This window comes from Natator depressus, chromosome 8 (genome assembly GCF_965152275.1).
Source record: "Natator depressus isolate rNatDep1 chromosome 8, rNatDep2.hap1, whole genome shotgun sequence".
NCBI lineage: Eukaryota > Metazoa > Chordata > Testudines > Cheloniidae > Natator > Natator depressus.
The window spans coordinates 31,186,142-31,207,400 of record NC_134241.1 but is presented as its reverse complement, the minus strand read 5'-3'; the positions used below and the strand labels follow the sequence as shown (position 1 = coordinate 31,207,400).

Sequence of the window (21,259 nt, the reverse complement as noted above, 5' to 3'; positions counted from 1 at the left end):
AGATCCAAGGGTTTGGGTCAGTGTACACCTATGCAAATTGGTGAGGATTTTTATCAAGCCTTCCCCAGGAAAGGGGGTATAGGGCTTGAGGGGATATTTGGGGGGGAAGATGTCTCCAAGTGGGTACTTCCCCTGTTCTTTGTTTAACACACTTGGTGGTGGCAGCATAAGGTCCAAGGACAAAAGGTAAAAGTTTGTACCTTGGGGAAGTTTTAACCTAAGCTGGTAAGAATAAGCTTAGGGGGTCTTTCATGCAGGTCCCCACATCTGTACCCTAGAGTTCAGAGTGGGGAAGGAACCTTGACAACTACTTTTCTAAGTAAGTTTCTTCTAATGGTTTTACCCTCACTGTTAAAGATTTGCACCTTGTTGCTCGTCCAAATTGTATAACTTCAGCTTCCAACACACTGGATTGTTACTTTATGAAGCATGTTATGACTTTTTCTGCTATATTAAAAAGAGTAGTTTACCATCAGAAATCTCCTCTCCATGTAGATACTTGAAGACCATAATCAAGTCACCTCTTAAGCTTCTCTTGGATAAACTAAATACCAGTAGTTTGAGCTTCTTTAGTCTCTCACTAGAAGGCATGTTTTCTAGACCTCATTGTTTAAAGCTTTTTTCTGAACCAATTTTTTCAACATCTTTTTGGACACCTAAACTAGACACAGTAATCCAGAAATAGTCTCAGTGAAGCTGTGTATAGAAGTAAAACCACCTTCTTGCTCCTACTTAATATCTCCCTGCTTATATTTCCAAGTCTCACATTCATCCTTTAAGTTATAGCATCACACTGGGAGTTAGATAAAAGCATTACAAGAAAAAATTGATTTTGCTGAACTCTGCTCTGATTTACACTGCTGCAATGCCATTGTCCATTAGCTCAACTCTGACCAAAATCAATGGAAACAAAAAATGATTAGTAGCTGGTGGCTTTTCTGTGGCCTATGTGGAAAGAATTGTCAGACTTAACTCAAGACCTACTGGACAATAAGGTGTCAACATAAAAAAGAATATTTCCACCACTGTTGCCACTAAAACACTCTTCCTGAAAGTCTCAACTCAGCATGACTGTCCAAGATTAAGACTCAGGCACACTGGAAGGGAAGGCTGGTGTTACTGCGGTCTGCACTATGCTGATTGTGTGTAGAACTCGTTTCATTCTGTATCAATCTGTTTCTTATTACTTGTCTAAATTCTCTGAAGGCCTAATTTTCAAAATATCACGAAGCGAAGCATGACTGTGTGGTATATTAAATACGCACATACTGCAATTCTGCATCTAAATTTTGTGCATGTAGAGATCCAGATAGGCATCTACCTCTAGAGCACTGCTTGCATATGCAACAGTAATCATATGCTCAGTTTTTACGTACAGCCCTGGCATTCTGATCTTTAGAAAAGATCAGGCTCCTTTAACTCCAAAAATAAAACTTAAATGCAGTTAGCTAACTTCGGAATAGTGAATACAAGTTCAGATTACTTTACTTTTCTTGCCCATGGGTGTAACGTATCATTTTTTTTAAAAAAAACTGTCATTGGTAGCAGGGTCATTACTTTTAGATTGAACACAAAGGGCCTGATTCTCTTTTATACTAAAGTCAATTTCTAGTGCCCTGGCAGTGTAAAGAGAACATAAGCAGACCTGCTTTGAATTACCTTTACACGGCCAGAGCACAGGAAAGGAGCTTCAGTGGAAACGAGAGTCAAGCCTCTGAACATTGTGGCTTTCTACTTTTCAGCAATTAATCTTAAAAGGACTGCATCCATTCATACCTTACCATTTATGGTAACAGGAATCTTCATACTAGGGAAATAAGCTCAGAGTTCAGCCACAGCAAAACTAACCCAGAGGAGTCCTGGAAGGGAAAGCTTTTAACTCTAGGTTTTGCTGTTTCATCACTGGTGTGAAAAGGTTTTCACCTACCAGGATCAGTTAAACAACAGAAACTATGTCAAGAGCTAAAGACTCTGAAAGAGCAGCATCTGCCAGTGACTGTAAGTACCACTGAGAAAGTTTTGCCTTAGGAATGTGTGGGACAGCCTTGTCTTTTGAGAAGAAACAGCTTTTATAAATATACAGGATCGCTTCTGGACACACAGCTAACTTTTAAGGTAGGGGGAAAGCCGTTATCTAGTTTTCATCTTTCAGATATACATCATAAAGTTATTTCAATATTTCAATACGCATGATGCTAATAGCTTGTGAATAACACAACGTGAGGGAACTGCTGCTCTTTCAGGGCCAGTACTTATTAGCAAATGTCCTTAGCGTCAGGAGCACTGCGACTGGGCTTTTCAAAGAGCTTAAGGGAGTTGGGTGCCTTAAAGGGAACTGGGCACCTATCTCAGACTTCTTTGATATTCCAGTCTCAAATGGCCAAATAGGGTGCAGAATCATATTAGGGAGCGTTCAGAAGAAATACATTAGAGATACCAGACTGAATAAGAGCAGTTGTTCAAATTATTATATAAAGCATTAGAAATCAGAGCTAGCCAATTGTTACTCCCTGACATCTCACTCCTACTTTACAGTTTTTGACATAAGAAATATCCAGCTTTTTCCTCCAGGCTAGTTTTGTCATGTGAACAATGCTTTAATCACATTATCAAATTTACACACCATGGATGTCAAACCTGGTATAAACTGGTAGTGGTTTAGCTACCCAGGTCTCTATATGGTGGGGAGATGTAAAACTATGTGTCTTTTCTCCTTTGGTTCAGCATCACCCTTTACTGTAAATACCAGATACACAGAATGGGATCAGAAACTTAATTTGCTTTCTTGTAATATTTTTACTTTTGATTTCAAGGGGTTGTAATTGGGTCTCTCAGGAATGGGGACTGCTGTGACTCTCAATATTATGGGCAAAACAATCTAACAGAGACTAGCAAGCAAAAGAGGGCTTGGAGATGCAAAAGTAGGGAAAGGAAAATTTGAACATCAGTCCAAAATCTTGAACATCAGTCCAAATACCCAAGCCAGGACACACTACATGAAGCTGCCCAGGACATGAGGTGGGGAGCAGGCCAGGAGGTCACAGTAGGCCAGAGGGCAGTACGTGGAAGGGAAAGGATCCAAACTGGTTTAAAAATCTATACACTAAAAACAAGAGAGCACATTTTGAATTATGGGTCCATAATTCCATTTCAAGATGCTGGTGACTATACAGGCTCCAATAGCTTTGCTGTCAAGAGTTAACCCCCCCCACACACAAACAAACGACCCCTACCTGAATGTATGGCTCTATGATTCTATACAGATTGTCTCTCCTTATTTACTTGTTATTTATCCTATCCATGAACTGCATTACCAATAAACCGGCAATAATCTCTCTGAGGTAACTAAATGGAGCCTTCTTCCTAGGAGGCCAGGGAAAGTGGCACTTCTCTTTTTAATGCAGGCCAGAACAGAGTACTCCAAGGGCTATAAAACCGGATGGCGTTAAAGAGTTAACATTTTAGATAATAAATAGATGGCTATTTACAAACAGCTCTCAAAGTGGCTTCTTGATTAAATTCAGACTCACAGAGCAGCTGTGTAATTCAGGGAAATTAGAGGCTATTAGGTCAGGGTCTATTTAGAGTATTATTAGTTAATCATCATAGATCCAAATGACCACTACGCACATCGGTGTAATGCAACATAACATCCACTGCCGCTGTTCATTTAAAAGCTAAATGCTTATAGGAAATTCAATGAATGGTGCAGGACAAGTTTCCTCTATTAGCGATTAACTCTGTTAATATTTACTGCCTACCTCAGCTCCACACTAAAGAGGCTTCACCAAGGGAGCCAGTGGAGGAGGTCAATTTCTCCTTCTTTGCTCTGGCAGGTGTCTGTGAGTGCTGTGGACTCTTATCACTCGTGATTTCTGCATCAAATCTAGGAGCAGCATGGATTAACCAGGAAGGGAGTTTCATCCTTAATCAAGGAAGGTCACAGGAACAAAAGGTCCCTGAAGAAAAGGAGGAGGGGGGAGTTTCCCCATCGAAGATAAAAAGTCTACTAATCAAATTTGGGTATTCAGCTCCAAACCCATCCCTAGTATTATCACCAGCAGCTGTCACCGTGGTGATTATACGTTGAAATTGTACAGCGAATGTACTGTATAATTTAACTAGACTGAACAAAAAGATTGGTGGGGGGGGGGATTATGAAAAGCTTATATTTTCCTAATAGTTATGGAGGCACCCTAGCAGCTTCAGAATTATGGCTACACTGAAGCAGGACTTAAATCCACATGTGCTCCCCTTCAGTGTCTCCAGATTTAAAACAGTAACTCTTCCCAAGCCAATTAAATTTTTCATATTTCATTTGTCAAATATTTACTAACTTTGGTAGAGGAAACACTTAGAAATTAGCCTTTTTTGAGATTGCTCCTGATAGAATAGTTCAGAATAAAATAAGGAACATACATAGGAATCAGAGTTTATGATGTGCCATAATTAACTCTTTGGAGACAGTGGGAAAATTTATATTACGTAATATCACACTTCTACACACGTGTGTACAGATGCACGTGTGCAGGCACAGAGAGCACCTTCATTTGTCTTCCAAACCAGAAAATGGAGGGTTTTTATCATTAACAAGAACTAGTAAAACATCTGAATGGTTATTTGTATATGCAAGGGGTTTAAAAAAATAAGTATATCAGGTCAATGTCACTGAACTTTACTGTCCTGTCTTACATCCCCAGCTTTTCTTCAGGGGGGTTTCTATATACACGCTAAGTGTGGTTTTACAATTTTTGCTACATCATCTCTTCATCCACTCACTCAATTTATACGCATAAAAAAAGGGCAAAGGAACTTTTCAGTTTTAGGGACTAGATTCTCAGCTGGTATAAACAGGTGAAAGCAACACAAGAGTCAGTGGAGCAACTCTGGATAATGCTGCCTGGGGATCTGGCCCATCACATGGTGCTTGTAGAAGTGCTGTTTGATGGTTTTAGAGGAGTCTTTCCTGTTAACGTTCCTTGCATAATTTATCATTTGTTTGTTTTGGGGTGGAGCAGAAATGTATCTGAACTGCTTCGGGAATTTTGAGAGGCAGGATTGTGCAGCAGTTAGCATAGGAGAACTGAAGTCAAGAAATCTGGTATTTCCTGTTCTGCCACTGGCTGCTGTAACTCTGCTCAAGCCCCTTAGCCTTCCCATACCTCAGTTTGCCACTGTGTAAATTAGCTATCTAGCTTCACGAGATGCTGTGAGGCTTAAACAAACTGACAAATACTTTGGGATGATTAGATGAAAGGTGCAAGAGAAGTGCAAATTAATGGATGCAGCAGACATCCCAAGAGAGAGACAGAGCTACTGATTAACAGTTCTCATAATTGCATTATTTCTTTGGTTAATAGTCCCAGGGCAATAACTTCTTGTTTTACATATGATGAGGGGATTGGTCTCCTGCATTGTCTCGCAGTATAACTGGGATGGATACTTAACCACTGTAATTCTGCTAACAGGCACAAATGGCAACATTTTGCCTCTGGAAGTCATTTTCTATTGGCGGGGGGGGGGGGGGGGCGCACCGGGTGCTTTAACTTTTTCCTGACTCATTGAAAAGGGATCTCTGTTAGGACCATATGGGTGAATTCCATGTGATTGATAGAGCTGGTTAAGAATTTTCCAACAAAAGGATTTTTCAGTAGAAAATGCAAGAAAAATGTCACTTTTGCCAATTTTTTTGGCTTTCCATCAGAAAAATCAAATCAAAATATTTTGTGGCAGGTCAGTTTGACCTGAATTGAAACATTTCAGTTGTTGAACTGAACCAAAGCACTTTGTTTAGCTTTGGTTCATCATTAAGCTGTATCAGTAGTTTGTACAACACTGCCTCCTGGGAGTTGCACTTTGGGTTCCCCACATCCTCATTCTCTTCTCTGGGCCAGGTTCCCTGGCCAGACTACATCTCCCATGTTGCACCACAGTCTCCCTTCTGCCCAAGCCACATGGTGCAGTTTATTGTCAAGCTGATTCAAAACAAAATGTTTTATTTCATGTCTGAGTCAAAATTTTAGGGAACTTTTGTTCCATTAAAAAAACTGATGGTTCAACTTTGCCCCATTTCAGGATAAAAACAAATGTTGAAATGTTAGAATTTCCGAAAGGATGGAAATTCTGATTTTCACTGAGCTCCATCGACATCCTGCCATGTGCCTGGGCTCTGGGTTTGTAGGACAAGGGAGCACAAGTCCGATAGCAGTCCCAAGGTCTGAATCCTATATGGCTGCATGTAGTGCCATCACCATACCACACCTCAGAAATCAGATATGGTTTGTGGGTCCATTTGTCAATTTAAGAAGAAGATGCTTTTTGATTAGGAACCTCAGCAAATTGTACTTGAACTTCATTGAACTGATTCTCTTCAAAGCTGGTCTCTCTAGCAGAGCTCACAATGGGTCTAAATACCTTTTTAGGGTGGAATTTTATACTGAACTGAACAAATTTTCCATACTGCAACTAAATGCTGTTACTCAATGAGGAACAATTATGTTTCCAAAGAGACCTTAGAACACCAATCATCTCTTTGTTCAATATTTGTAACCCTCCCCCACTTAAACCCCCACCCCGCAGTTCCACTAACCTCAGGGTGTGCTGTGCTATCAACATAACAGCATCAATGAAATCACATGAGAGAATATATTTGTTGTTAGTAACCATGCTAATACTAATGGCTGCTATAAAATTATTTTTCTAACAGCAGCAAAGTCTTAACTGTCCAAATATCTGGTCATTTGACTATCAAAATTAACCAGTCAAATGACAATACTGCCATGGTTGAATGACTGAAAGATAATTAAAATAGAAAGCCACATATTAATATCATCACAGTCTTCTTCAGCTCCTCCTCTCAAAAGCTGATGGCATCTTTAAAGTTCCTTTCACCACAGCAATTGTCTTGGTTTTTATTCTTCTCCAAACAATGCTTCCTGCAGTGACATTTTGAAGTCCGGTGGATTCTGGGAGCGGGGGTGGGAGGCAGGCACCTATTTAAGGGTAACTCATCAAAGGATTGTGGCCAAAATGCTAGAAACAACAAAACAGTTCTGTGGTTTAGCCCTTCACTGTGGAATAATTCTTGCATTCCTGTTCAACAGTCCATTCCTAATCAGCCAAGTGCATGAGCACCTGTTCAGCCTTAGGCATTGACTTCACCTTGATGTTAAACCTCAATGGCACTTAAGCATGTGCTTTCGTGATTTGCTGAATGGGATAGATTTAAACATATGCTTAAGTGCTCTGCTGAATCAGGGTCCCTCCGCTTGCCAAAACTGAGCCTCAACCTTTCTTATAGCCATCCATCACTGATGAACATGGTAAGTAGCCGCCTCTTTTAAACTCTGACTAGAAGATGTTTGCTCTAAGCTCACAGTTGACACCACCTAGGCAAACCCTTGAGCCTCCACAGAGACTCTGTGACATCAGCATGAGGCGGTATGGATTCAAGGATAATCCATGTGCAACAAAGTGAAGAACTGGGGCTAGGTGGGTTTAATTCAGCCTGCTGGATTATTCCCCCACCCCACTTCTCTACTGTCTCTCCCCCCAACAAATCTTATCAGTCTGCTGAAAATATGATTTCTGCAAGTGTGGTTTACACCCTATTTCCATTAAAAAAATTATACTGGTGATGCCCATCAATGGCGCATATGCATATAGATTATATATATGTATGCCATTGATGGGCATCACCAGTATAATTTGGAAGTTCACAGTTGGGAGTGTGTGTACACACACACACACACACACACATATGTGCGCACACACGCACACATGCGCGCACACACGCACACAAGAAAGAGCAGTATGGTTGCAGTTCACAGCTGGGAGTGTGTGTGTGTGTGTGTGTGTGTGTGTGTGTATATATATATATATATTCTTATTTGCTAAACATCAATCATGCTAAATTGGCAGAGAGAATATAGATGAATAGCACTAATTTTCAGAACTCATTAATTTCAATTGCTGCAATTCCATAGAAATCATCATCAGTACCAGTGAGGTTATCATTTAGACTTCTATTTAACAAAGGGGGATAAGAACACTCCAAACCCCCAAATTCAGTCCATTGTACAGAAGAACTCTAATACTTTACCTAGATTAGCATTTTTCTTAACATTCCCCACTGTCACACTACCACCAGCAATAGTAATTAACTGAATGCTGGTGCTGACTAGGTAGAAATGTCTAAATCACTGTCCAATCCTAACCACAGCAGCTTTAGGTGAACACCGTTCCTGAGGTTTCACATTTTATTGCCAATTGTTCTTACAACCCTAGAATATATATCCATTCACACCCTCCATGACCAATGTTCCCTCTATTTTTTTCCATCCATGTGCGGAATCAATTTTATGTGCACTGAGGTAATGTGAGGATGTGCGCCACCAGTAGAAATTTTAAAAAAACACACTATATAATATATATTTTTAAAAAGTTACCCTAGGGATAATTACTCCAGGACAGGTTAGGCATTTTAGAACTCACTTCTCAAAGAATTAACTTTAAGTGTAAGAGAGAAATAAAAGTTATGAAATGCATAGACCAGTCAAAAACCTAAAATAACAGCACTTTGAAAGTATAAAATTACAGAGAACATATGTGCATTGCAGGAAGTACCAAGAAGTAATAACAACAACAATACGTGTGTGTGTGTGTGAGAGACACACACACACACACAGACAGAAACAGTGTGTATGCTGCCAGCTGGGGAAGTTTCTGAGAGAACATGCGCTGTTAGAGAGACAGAGAGAGATTGACTGTGTGTGCTGGCTGCTGGTGGAAGTCTCTAAGAGACCTTGTGCTGTCTCTTTAAGGTACTCACTCAGACCCTCTCCTGCTCAGAGTCCTGAGCCCTGTCCCCTCTCCCCTGCTCTGCAGAGATGGAGTACAGGCAGAGGTGAAAGTAAGCCAGTACGCCCCGGTACAGCGTACCGGTAAGAGCCGGTGTGCCTTACCGGGACCGGCTTTCGCAGACTGCAATTTAAAGCCCTGGGGTAGTGGCGGCGGGGCTCTGGTGGGGATTTAAAGGGCCCTGGAGCTCCAGCCCCCACTACCATCCTGGGGCCCTTTAAATCTCTGCTGGAGCCCTGCTGCCCGAGCCCTGGGGTAGTGGCGGTGGGGCTCCAGAAGGGATTTAAAGGGATTTAAATCTCTGGCAGGGATTTAAATCTCTGCCAGAGCCCCGAGCCCCAGGGTAGCGGTGGCAGCCAGGAGCCCCCAGGGCTCCTCACTGATTTAAAGGGCCCGGGGCTCTGCTGCAGTAGCAGCAGCTGGAGCCCTGGGCCCATTAAATCGTCCCCGAGCCCCAGGACTCCCAGCCGCCTCTGCAGCTGGTAGCTCGGGGGTGATTTAAAAGGCCCCGGGCTCCCAGCCACCACTACCACAGCTGGAGCCCCGGGCCCTTTAAATCTTGATTTAAAGGGCCCAGGGATTTAAGGCCCTGCCTCTTCCAGGTTAAGGCCACGCCTCTTCCAGTTGAGGCCACGCCCCCTGCTCAGGACCGGTAAGTCCTCTAACTTACTTTCACCCGAGTATGGGGCAGAGGGAGGGGGACACCCGGACATCAGCATAACCCTCCCACCGCTCTGCACAGCCAGCGGGAGGGTCCCAGGAGCAGCAGGGGCTCCAAGGCAGAGGGCAGGAGCAACATGGCTGCCAAGCAGCAGGGATAGGGGCAGCTGAACACATGCTGCTGGATGTGCACGGCTCTGCTAATCAAGTGTGTGGCACTTGAATCACTCCTGGGCAGACATCCAACTGCACAGCTTAGAGGGAACATAGTTCATGACCCTGTGTAGCACTGAATTTGCCAAACTGGGTATTTCACACAGTATAATACATAAGAACGGCCATACTGGGTCAAACCAATGGTCCATCTAGCCAAGTAACCTGTCTTCCGACAGTGGCCAATGTCAGGTACTTCAGAGGGAATGAACAGAACAAGTAATCAAGTGATCCATCCAATTCCATTCTCAGCTTCCAGCAAACTGAGACCAAGGACTCTTCAGAACATTGTTTTGCATTCCTGCCCATCCTGGCTAATAGCCATTGATGGACCTCTCCTCCATGAACTTATCTACTTTTTTTAACCCTGTTACAGTCTTGGCCTTCACAACACCCTCTGGCAAAGAGTTTCACAGGTTGACTGCGCGTTGTTTGAAGAAATACTTCATTTTGTTTGTTTTAAACGTGCCGCTTATTAATTTCATTTGCTGACCCCTAGTTCTTGTGTTATGAGAGGGAGTAAATAACACTTCCTTATTTGCTTTCTCCACACCCATCATGATTTTATAGACCTCAATCATATCCCCCCATTAGTCATCTCTTTTCTAAGGTGAACAGTCCCAGTCTTATTACTCTCTTCATATGGAAGCTGTTCCATACCCCTAAACATTTTTGTTTCCATTTTCTGTCCCTTTTCCAATTCCAATATATCTTTCTTGAGATGGGATGACCAGATCTGCATGCAGTATTCAAGATGTGGGCATACCATGGATTTATATAGAAGCAATACGATATTTCCTGTCTTATTATCTATCCTTTTCTTAATAATTCCCAACATTGTTTGCTTTTTTGACTGCCGCTGCACATTGAGTGGATGTTTTCAGAGAACTATCCACAATGACTCCAAGATCTTTCTTGAGTGGCAACAGCTAATTTAGATCATATCATTTTGTATATATAGTTGGGATTGTGTTTTCCAATGTGCATTACTTTGCATTTATCAACAGTGAATTTCATCTGCCATTTTGTTGCCCAGTTACCCAGATTTGTGAGATCCCTTTGTAACTCTTCGCAGTCTGCCCAGGACTTAGCTATCTTGAGTAGTTTTGTATCATCTGCAAATTTTTCCACCTCACAGTTTCCCCATTTTTCCAGATCATTTATGAATATGTTGAACAGCACTGGTCCCAATAGAGACCCCTGGGAGACACCACTATTTACCTCTCTCCTTTCTCAGAACTGATAATTTATTCCTACCCTTTGTTTCCTGTCTTTTAACCAATTACTGATCCATGAGAGGGCCTTCCCTCTTATCCCAGAACAGCTTACTTTGCATAAGAGCTTTTGGTGAGAGAACTTATCAAAGGCTTTCTCAAAATCTAAGTACACTGTATCCACTGGATCATGCTTGTCCACATGCTTGTTGACACCCCCCCCCAAAGCATTCTAGTAGATTGTAAGGCACGATTTCCCTGTACAAAAACCATGTTGACTCTTCCCCAACAAACTGTGTTCATCTATGTGTCTGATAATTCTATACTTTACTCCAGTCTCAACCAATTTGCCTGGTACTGAAGTTAGGCTTAGTAGCTTGTAATTGCCGGGATCACCTCCAGAGCCTTTTATAAAAAAATTGGAGTCAGTATTTTCTTTTACTGGACTTACTTGACTGCCTTCTAAATTTTAATGTGAGTGAGGAGCTGTAATGGATCAGGTTCCCCTGAACCCCTCACGATTTGCAATATCTTGAATCAAAGCCTCTTAAGAGTTTATATTAAATCTAATACTAAATCTGATGATGATTCTGGTTGCATTTTCCCCTCTTTTTATGTTTCACTCCAGAACAAGAAATTTCAGAATCCATAACACTAAATCATGTTGGGGAAAAAATTGGTGACCGCACAGAAGCGAGGGGAGACCAGGGCATTGTGCCTGGGACTAGGAATGGTTGCATGCTCAGTGATGATGTACTTTTTTGTTGGGATCACAATTATGCCATCCTACGTGAACAGGTAACTGCAGTTATTCTTTTGTTATAACCATCAGCCTGTGTTTTTCTGTTGTTATCATGGTTATTATTTTTGTGGAGCCCAAAAGTGCCTTAGGTGCTTCACAGAACAAATCAAAGGATACTGCCATAAAGAGCTTACAAGCTGATTTTAGATAGCATGAAGTGGGGAGGGAAGCTGTTAATCATGAATAGTTAATAGAGTTATGGGGAAGCATCTGACACAGGAAGACATCCTTTCAGGATTAGAATCACAGCAGATCCAGAAATGCATTCTAATTTTCTGTGAAAGTTTTAGAAAAAAGGGAAAAACTTTTATTTTGGTCAATGTTTCTCACAGAATTTTTCAGGTTTTCACTGAGAACATTTTGGCTTTCGGTTTTGAAAAACATTTTTCAGTTTAGCTAAAAACATTGCAAATCTTCAACAACAATAGTTTATGTTTAAAAGCCATATTCCCTTTTAAAAAAAAAAGTTTAGATGAATATATTCAAACCAGCCCTAGCAAGAATGTATGACCTCTGGCAAATAAGCCAGGTCCATAGTCCTAAGCTTTAACTCTTTAACCACTGGAAGCATTTTGTAATGAACTAGTGTAACCCACTCATCAGAGCTAATTACAGGTTCTCTTCTCCCCCCCCTCCCCCACATACCATGGGAAAATGCCCAATCAGTCTGCGAAGGACACAAGTTGGTTGCAGTCCCTGCTAGGGTCTAGAGGTCCACAGTTCAATTTTTAATTTGATATACCAGTAAGCGTGCATATTTTTGTTGTCTTTATGGACAGATTTTTCTGTGTAAATAGATTTATATCCATGGATACACATACACACAAGTCCTCTGTTGCTAGGATCCTGTTTTAGCACCCAAGGTAGGGGGCTGGGGGCTTCTGGATCAGGCTGATAAAGTTTTATCCTTGCTGTGACCGTGAAGATCTGAGTGACCACGGTGTGCAGCATAACTATAGCCATGGAGTTCCTAGCTTGCCACAGCTGTTAACAACATTCAGCGATATGCTTAGGAAAAAAGCTGCTGAAAGCCTCGTACAAAGATCCTATGTATTCAATCATGCAAATGACCCTCTTAATAAAGACAAAGAAGTGAAAACCTGCAGTAAATATAGGATTTGAGAGTTACCAAACATTAATTAAAAGGTTTTTTATTTTTCTGAAGCATCCAAAGCAGGTGTAGGCAAACTCTCATCCAGCCCTTCAGATGTTTTAATTTGGTCCTTGAGCTCCTGCCTGGGAGTAGGGTCCGGGGCTTGCCCTGCTCTGCACATGCTGTGGCTCTGCGTGGCTCCCGGAAGCGGCAGCATGTCCCCCTTCCAGCTCCTACGCGTAGGGGCAGCCAGGGGACTCCACACGCTGCCCACCCCCCAAGTGACCATTGGCCAGGAACCGCAGCCAATGGGAGCTGCAGGGGCGGCACCTGCAGATGGGGCAGAGTGCGGAGCCGCCTGGCCACGCCTCTGCATAGGAGCCGGGTGGGCGACATGCCGCTGCTTCCGGGAGCTGCTTGAGGTAAGCACCACCCAGAACCTGCACCCCTGACCCCCCTCCTGTGCCTTAACCCCCTGCCCTAGCCCTGATCCCCCTCCTGCTCTCTGAGCCCCTTGGTCCCAGTCCAAAGCACCCTCCTGTACCCCCAACCCCAGCATCTCCAGCTGGAGCCCTCACCCCCCCCCCGACACACCCCAACTCCCTGCCCTTGTCCGGAGCCCTTCCCCACACCCTGAACTCCTCATTTCTGGCCCCACCACAGAGCCTTCACCCCCTCCTGCACCCCTACCCCAAATTTTGTGAGCATTCCTGGCCTGCCATACAATTCCCATACCCCAATGTGGCTCTCGGGCCAAAAAGTTTGCCCACCCCTGATCTAAAGCTCTAATATGCTAAACTGTATTTCAGAACTTATACAAGGTCAAATTTTCATTCAGGTCTCTGCAAGTGCAGAGAAAAAAAAACCACATGCATCCACATTTAAAATATTTACCAACGAGTATTAGAATTCACACAAACAAACCCTAGTTTTTCTGTTGTTCTTTTGGGGGTGCCAACTTCCAACACATCCAAGTATGGGAGATAAAATCTGCCTCTAAATCCATCCAATGAATGGCTAATGGGTGAGTAAAAATCCATATCTTCTGTGCACTGCCTCTAATCCTAACCCACCCTATCTGTCTGTTTGGGTTTGGCTCAGAGCCCTTGCATACACACTCTATCCACACCCCCAGCCCACCACACTGCTGACGGCTTAATGACACATGAAACACCACTATGGTGGAAAAGTTGTCAACAGCGCTTGAAGAGAATCATGCTGTGAAAAAGCTGTCAACAAAGCATTTAAAAGCAGTATGATTTGTTTTATAGCGTTTGGACTAAAGAAACTACGTGCAAACTGCTCAAAACCAACATCAAGGACAAAGTCCAATGCTCGTTCAACAATGGTGAAGGCGATGAAAACATTTTCCAGTATCCTTGTCTAGAGGTGTTGGTTGATTTGAACTTCTCAGGACAAGAGGTTATGCTCTATCATACCGAAGAAACGCAAGAAAGAAATCCCAAGGTATTGGGATTTAAATGTATTCATCAGAATCACTGTTCATATTTGTCACGTGTGGTTCAGCAGGTTATTTTTATAACCAAGCAAAGCACTAGTGAATTAACTGAAAATAGAGCACAGACTTGTTAGTCTTTCTTCATGCCAATGCTTCTGCTTAGACCAAGGCAAATGTTGAAAAATTCAGAGTGAGGACAAATTTGGCATGTATTATAAATGCAGTATCAGAAATATTTAAGGTAATATTTGAGAAGCAATTACATCAACCAAAAATAACTATTAAACATTTATAAGCATAAAATATACATAAATCTCTGCACGCTGAAGCACAATTCAGAGGAATAGATCAACATGTGTGGTTCACCCAAGCGTTTGTTGAATAACCCTGGGGTAGGTTGAGGTTAAATGTGGCCCTGATTAAAAACAGAGCCCTAAAGTTCACTCCCATTTGGGGAATGCAGGAAATAAGGTGGGAGGTAGAAAGGGGAAAAGGTGGAGCATGAAACACCAGTGGGTTTGGTACACCTCAGGTGGGAGTCAAACTGGGAATGTGGGCACCCAATCCAGCAGCTGGGTTTGTTCTTGGTGTAATCTGCAACTGTTTCTACCCACTGTTGCAACAGAAACCTGAGCTTGGAAATACCCTTGAATAGATGGGAGTGTTACTGAAACAAAACCTTGGCAGAGGTTGCACTGTGTATTATGGTGGAGTTCCATTCGAGGAAGGGCTGTGGAAACCTTGACAGCTGGGAATTCAGCTTCACTTCCAGGGAGTGTCCAAAGTCTTGAATAACTTGGCAGGTCTAACCTGGGATGGCAGTCTGGAAACAAACATGTCCTCATGTCATTTCCAATACCTCCACTTGTGCTCCTGTCTGGAATCAACTGTCTTGTAGTGTTTTTAAAATGGCAAGGTCTGGTCCCCCAGCCTGCCACTGGAAGTGAAGCAACCATTTCAGAACATCCAAGAAGATGTGGGTTGAATGTGGTTCCTAAACACGGGGAAGATTTCAGTGGCTGCTTTTTTCACAAAAACAAGCTCTCGACTCTCATGGGGCGGGTGTAAACCAAAATGTTCAGATCCAAGCACCCTTGAACTTTAGGATGTTCACAACCCAAACCAGAATATAGGCCTGAATTCTACAATTTGTCCCCATTTTTATAGCAAGTTGAACCAAACCTCCAGAATTACACCTTTTTCAGTGAAGGGGAGGGAAACATTTTCAACCATAGAAACAGCAAAATATCATCCTGCAGCAAGTTCCTGAACATTCACTGAAATATTTCTTGCATGTGAAGTGAAAATTCATGGTTTCACTCAGCAAGCTAGCTTTAAGAGGGAATAAATAAGGGAAAAAATAAGATAGGAAGCAAAAAATGTGTGCGTTTGAGAATGCCTGTGTCTGGTTGTATGGTATGCGAATGAGCTGCCAGTTTCATGGAAAGACTGACATTTCATACATTGCAGAATGGTTTAAAGTGAGATGTGGGGAGAAAGTGTAGGATTGCTGTAGATACGTCTTCAGTCCATTATGCTGTCCTGTACTTGCTTTTGACTAAGAAACATAGATTAGAGTGTTGTGAGTAGAGAGAGTTTTGAATGCTAAAAGCACAGAATTACTAGAGTGCACATAAGAAAAACAGTAAGGATTAGTTTAGGAGATTTTTATTTCCTTGGTACATCATCAGAATAAGAGAAGGACCCAAACCAAAATGCCAGGTGCCCTTGACCCTTACAAGACTTCAGAAAATTCCATATCTGACTTTAGCAGCTTGGGTCAATCATCACTTCAAAGTCCACTTCAAGACTGAAGAATATATATTAAACATTATGAAGCACGATGGGATTTAAACATGCAGATAGTTTGGAGCATTTGGAAATGCGGAGGGTCAATCTTCAAAGGCTGTTGCAAGCTTTGCAAATACAAGGTCTATATTCCTCTATAGCTCAAACATACGGCAATTCTAAGATCTGTAGAAAAGCTACATGTAGTATCTCATTGTACAGAATTGCTACTTGCAGGCAAAATTACAGGAGCTATGCACACAAGTAATAGCAAGAAGAAAAAAATGTGTTTAAATGTAGAGGCTTGGTCAACACTTCTTTGAAAATGTAGTGAGTTTAGCTTTTAAATTAAAATGGTTTTCACAGATTTGAGGTGGATTTAAGATCTCAAGATTAAAAATTAAGTAAATATACAAAACCTTTAGCTTTGGGGGGAAAATTTCTCTGCCCCTGTGAAACTCCAACTATAGGGAATCTCAGACATTTAGGGACAGTGCACTGAATACTCTCCTTTCCATAAGGCAGTCTGTGAGAGCAAGTTCAAGGACAGTGGTTGACTCTTAGGGTCCAATATTCAGCATAGTGGGTGACACTCATCTCTCTGTAGGAGGCCAGAACAAGTCCTTATGCACCAGAGAAACCCCAGTTAAGCCCTATTATGAGACTTACATGGACCTTTAATGGTACATAGACTTTAAGGTGAATCTCTGCATCGGGGTTAGTTTCAGCCTGTCTACATGAACTTGGAATTCCTCTTCAGGCCTTGCTCTATCAGAGGGCAGTCCTGAAACGTCTAGGAATAGATTTGCAGTGAGATAAATATTATTGTTTTATGGGGCCAATTTTATTTTTGCACATAGAGGGTTTTCTTTCAGGTTGTAGTCACTGTTGCCTTGGGAAAAAATCTCATTTTGTTTACATTACATTTGTTTAGGTTATTGGTTTTGGGATAAAGCTTCTGCATTTCGACAGCTGAAATTTTAAAATTACTTCCAGCTTAGGCTAAACTGATCAACAAACACTATCTACTCAAGAGGTGAAAAAAGATGCCAGAAATGGAAAATAGTCATACAGCAAGTACCTCAAAATGGCTTGTGGGTTAATGCTCTGAAATAAATAGTATTTCCAGTAATTTAATGTCAGTCAGCATTCCAAACTTGTAGCTGGGATTTGGGCAAAGGGCTTTTATTTTAGCCAACCCACTTTAATGGGTGCTAATGAATGGTGCAATAAACATTGTGAACCTGAACAGAAGTATAATTTCTTCGATAAATTAAGCCTGTCGGCACAGTTTTTGCCAAACTGTCTTCTAAGAGCAATGAATGGATTTTATGCCTCTTTAAATGGACTCCCAATTACATTTGAAAAGCCCCCTGCTTGTCCATGAGGAAGGTATGACTGGATAGCTGATCTCTGCTTTCTCTGTTTGTCCATTAAGTTAGGCAGTTACAGAGACAAAGAATGGCCCTCGGCAGACAGCTGTATTAAGAATCCAGCAACACCTTTCCTCTGAGAGGCAGTGTGAGCCCAATGGATAGGAACATGGATAGACGCTCAGAAGAATGTGGCTCTGTTACCTGCTCTGCCACTGAACTCCTGTATTACAATGAGAAAGCAAATGCACCTGACTTCATTTCCCATCTCAGCTCTTTTCTGTCTCACCTAGTTAGATGGCAAGCTCTGCAGTACAGGGACTATCCTTCACTGGGTGTGTGTGATTTAGTACCTATCATAATGGGGTACTAATCACAGCTAGAGCCTATAGGTACTACATTAATACAAATAAAATAACATTGATCACTATCTATTTCTTGCACTAGAAAGCTACAAAATTGTTTCATAGTGTAACCAATTAAAATACTCTCTCCCCCAGTGAAAAAGTAGGTCATCGTCTTTCACTAATTACAGAGAGAGGCACACACTGAAGTAACTCAAATACTGGCCAGGTACTCTTGGATAATTGGAATTTAGCCTACTCCAGCACCCCAAGATAAGTGCTCCATGGCAGCAGTGGTAGACTAACTCATGACTGCGAAAGCCCTATCAGCAGTGACGTACCTTTGTTCCACTGTCTCTGCTCCCTTCCAGCCAAGCCCATTTAGGAATTTCTGTACAACTAATGTATTGGTCCTGTGGCAGTGCCAGAAGCCTCAGTCAGGGATCAAGGGCCACAGAGCTAGGTGCTGTCCACTCACAGAAAAAGTACAGCCCTTGTCTCTGTTTAAAATCTAAGGCCCTGAGCTTTGTAAAAAATTATGCACGGGCTTCACTCCAAGAGCAGGAGCTGTCCCGTTGGCTCCCACAACACTTTTTCATAGATTCATAGCGCTTGAGGCCAGAATAGACCATTAGATCAGATCATTAGGCTGACCTCCACAGGCCACTAAAGTTCACCCAGATACCCCTCAGTTTGAACCCACTGTCTTTAGTTAGATGAAAGCATTCCAGTCATCAGGATATTGAACTATTTGTGTGCCATAGGCAGAGAACAGGAGGGACTAAGGTGTTCCCAATGTCTGATGCCCCTGCAATGGTAGAGAATTGATTAGGTGAGATATGTCCAGATGATCCTACCAGGCAACCCACATCCCATGTTTCAGAATAAAGCAAAAAAAGGTCCCTGCCAATCTGACCTTGGGGGAAAATTCCATCCCAACTCCAAATTGCTATTCACTTGCATCAAGTTACATGTGTGGGTAACCCTTTGCAGGATTGGGGGCTCAGTGTACGACAGGAGACAACAACAGATAGGTAGGGGATGGACAAGGTAACGGCAAGACAATATTTAGAGATACTCTCAGATGTGCACATAACCTTTTGTTTGAACTAGTAAAGTGATGTTTTAAGAAAGGTCTCATGCCACTGCACATCCTGCAGTAGAACAATTGCTCTAACAAGTATCTTGATTTCTCATTTTAGTGCTCCTATATTCCACAAAACTTGAAGAATGACAAAGAAGTTAAAACGCTAATAGAAAGCGCCGCAGAAAATTTCCGAAAGCATCAGACTTTCCCTTGTTATTATGACCCAGAACAAAGACAGACAAGTGTCATTTTAATAAGGCTATATCCTCCAAAGGGCCTTTTCTTCGCTTTCCTCTGGCCTTCCCTTATGTTGACTGGTGGAGTTCTGATTATCATCATGGTGAAAGTCAGTCAATATATTTCTGTACTTTCTGCTTGGCAATACAAAACAAACATATAATGTTCCACAACAAAACAAGCTGAAGTTCCTTTTCCCCCACACTCTGCCTTCTCAGTCTGTACTTTGTAATTCTTAAAATGTACCAGGTTCAGTGGTCAGAGTTCTAGAGAAGAGATATGTTGTCTGAGTTTATATACCATATATTACCATGGGACTTCTCTGATGCCTACACTGATGGCCTGTTCCCTGAAAATGACCGTTGCTCTCCATTCAGTTTCCAATTCACTGCAGTATACAATGTGAATCCAAAGTACTCCATGTGTATTGTGTTTGACTAGCACTCTTGACATGGATAGCACAGGTAGGGTTGCCAACTTTTTAATTGCACAAAACTGAAGACCCTTGCCCCGCTTCTTCCACAAGGCTCCGCCTCTGCCCCTTCTCTGAGGCCCCACCCCCCACTCACTCCAGCCCCCTCCCTCTGTCACTCGTTCTCTCCCACCCTCACTTACATTGGCTGGAGCAGTGGTTGGAGTGCAGGAGGGAGTAATGGCTCCAGCTGTGGATGCAGGCTCTGAGCAGAAATAAGGGGTGCAGGAGGGGGCTCAGGGCTGGAGCGGTGTAGGCTCCAGCTGGTGGTGTTTGCTTTGGGGTGGAGCAAGGGATGAGGTTGGGAGTGTGCTCAGGGTTGGGGAAGAGGGTTGTAGTGCAGGAGAGGATGCAGGATGTGAGTTCTGGGAGGGGGCTCAGAGCTGGGATAGGGATGCGGAAGGGAGTTAGTGTGTGTGTGGGGGGGGGTTCTGATCTGGGGCAGGGGGTTGGAGTGTGAGGTCTGGGCGGGGGCTCAGGGCTGGGGTGCATGCTCTGGGAGGGAGTTAGGGTGCAGGAGAGAGTTCTGACATAGGGCAGGGGGTTTAGGGTGGGGCTCCAGCTAGGCAGTGCTTACCTCAGGCATCTCCCAGTCTGCAACACAGCAGGGGTAAGGCAGGCTCCCTGCCTGCCCTGGCTCCGCACTGCTCCCAGAAGTGGCTGGCTCCTAGGTGGAGGCGCAGCCAGGTGGCTCTGTGCGGTGCATGCTGCCCGCGCCTGCAGGCGCCGCCCCCACAGCTCCCATTGGCCGTGGTTCCCTGCCAATGGGAGCTGTGGAGGTGGCGCTGCAGGGTGGGGATAGTACACGGAGCTTCCCTGACCACCCCTGCACCTAGGGGCCAGACTTTCCAGCCACTTCCGGGGAGCTGTGCAGAGCCAGCGCAGGCAGGGAGCCTGCCTTAGTCCCGCTCCGCTGTGCACCGGACTTTTAAATGGCCCAGTCAACGGTGCTAACCAGAGCAGCCAGGGTCCCTTTTCGACCAGTCATTCTGGTTGAAAACTGGATGCCTGGCAACCCTAAGCTCAGGTCCTTTCATCATGTATTCTGTGAACAGATATGTCAGCTTCAAAAGAAAAAAAAATCAGAACTAAGCTGCAGATTTTAAGACCATCAAGCACCAATGGAAAAAATAACCCCACTCTCACTGAAATGTAAAGTTCCTTACTGTTTGCTGTACAAGATGCATGCTGAAACAATAAAAAACCCCTCCACACATTATAGCCTGTTCAATGTCTTTTCTGAATTTCTTGGTAGATCAGTGACAAGAGCACACTGTCAGGAAGCAATCAGAGACCACATACAAGCCTTTACTCTCTAGGCCACTGCTTCAAAACCAGACCAGCTGAATACAAGTTAGTACCATCAGCTCTTTATTCATGTTTATACCATGAGTTCAGCATCTGAGTTCAAGTCCTTGTGGACAAGTGTTCACAAAAGACACCTTTGCAATTAGCACCCTTGCTGGCATCCTCAGTAGGGGAAGTCAAGATGAAATCCCCATGGAGAATGCATTTGTTTCTTATTTTTAATGGGATGGTCCCTCCAGGTCAGGGAGATGTGGAAGATCTTTGTATTGAATTCATTTTCCAGATGTTCTCCTCACCACGATTAAATTAACATGAACCAAAACATTTGTAAAGTATGACAGCATTTCTCA

The 21,259-nt window shown here is 43.0% G+C and overlaps 2 protein-coding genes across 3 annotated transcripts in view; one reads left to right on the top strand and one right to left on the bottom strand.

The window, feature by feature from the left end:
* The window catches only part of KCNIP1 (potassium voltage-gated channel interacting protein 1), a 780,527-nt gene that overhangs the window by 710,199 nt on the left and 49,069 nt on the right, over positions 1-21,259 (bottom strand). The window lies entirely within an intron of this gene.
* KCNMB1 (potassium calcium-activated channel subfamily M regulatory beta subunit 1) lies at positions 1,717-19,975 on the top strand. 2 transcript variants are annotated; one of them, XM_074962119.1, is made up of 4 exons: positions 1,717-1,998; positions 11,575-11,744; positions 14,113-14,308; positions 19,008-19,975. In XM_074962119.1, exons 2-4 carry the CDS (start codon positions 11,608-11,610, stop codon positions 19,290-19,292), a joined length of 618 nt encoding a protein of 205 aa, XP_074818220.1. In that variant the 5' UTR covers positions 1,717-1,998; positions 11,575-11,607; the 3' UTR covers positions 19,293-19,975. The 2 variants fall into 2 exon arrangements, with proteins under 2 accessions (XP_074818220.1, XP_074818221.1); XM_074962120.1 differs by lacking the exon at positions 1,717-1,998 and adding an exon at positions 9,397-9,511.

Excerpts from the sequence above, each read along its gene's own strand:
- KCNMB1 (XM_074962119.1), top strand. The coding sequence starts at position 11,608 with ATGTTGGGGAAAAAATTGGTGACCGCACAGAAGCGAGGGGAGACCAGG. Across the intron at positions 11,745-14,112 it reads ATGCCATCCTACGTGAACAG|CGTTTGGACTAAAGAAACTA; the intron begins GTAACTGCAGTT and ends TTTGTTTTATAG. Across the intron at positions 14,309-19,007 it reads CGCAAGAAAGAAATCCCAAG|TGCTCCTATATTCCACAAAA; the intron begins GTATTGGGATTT and ends TTCTCATTTTAG.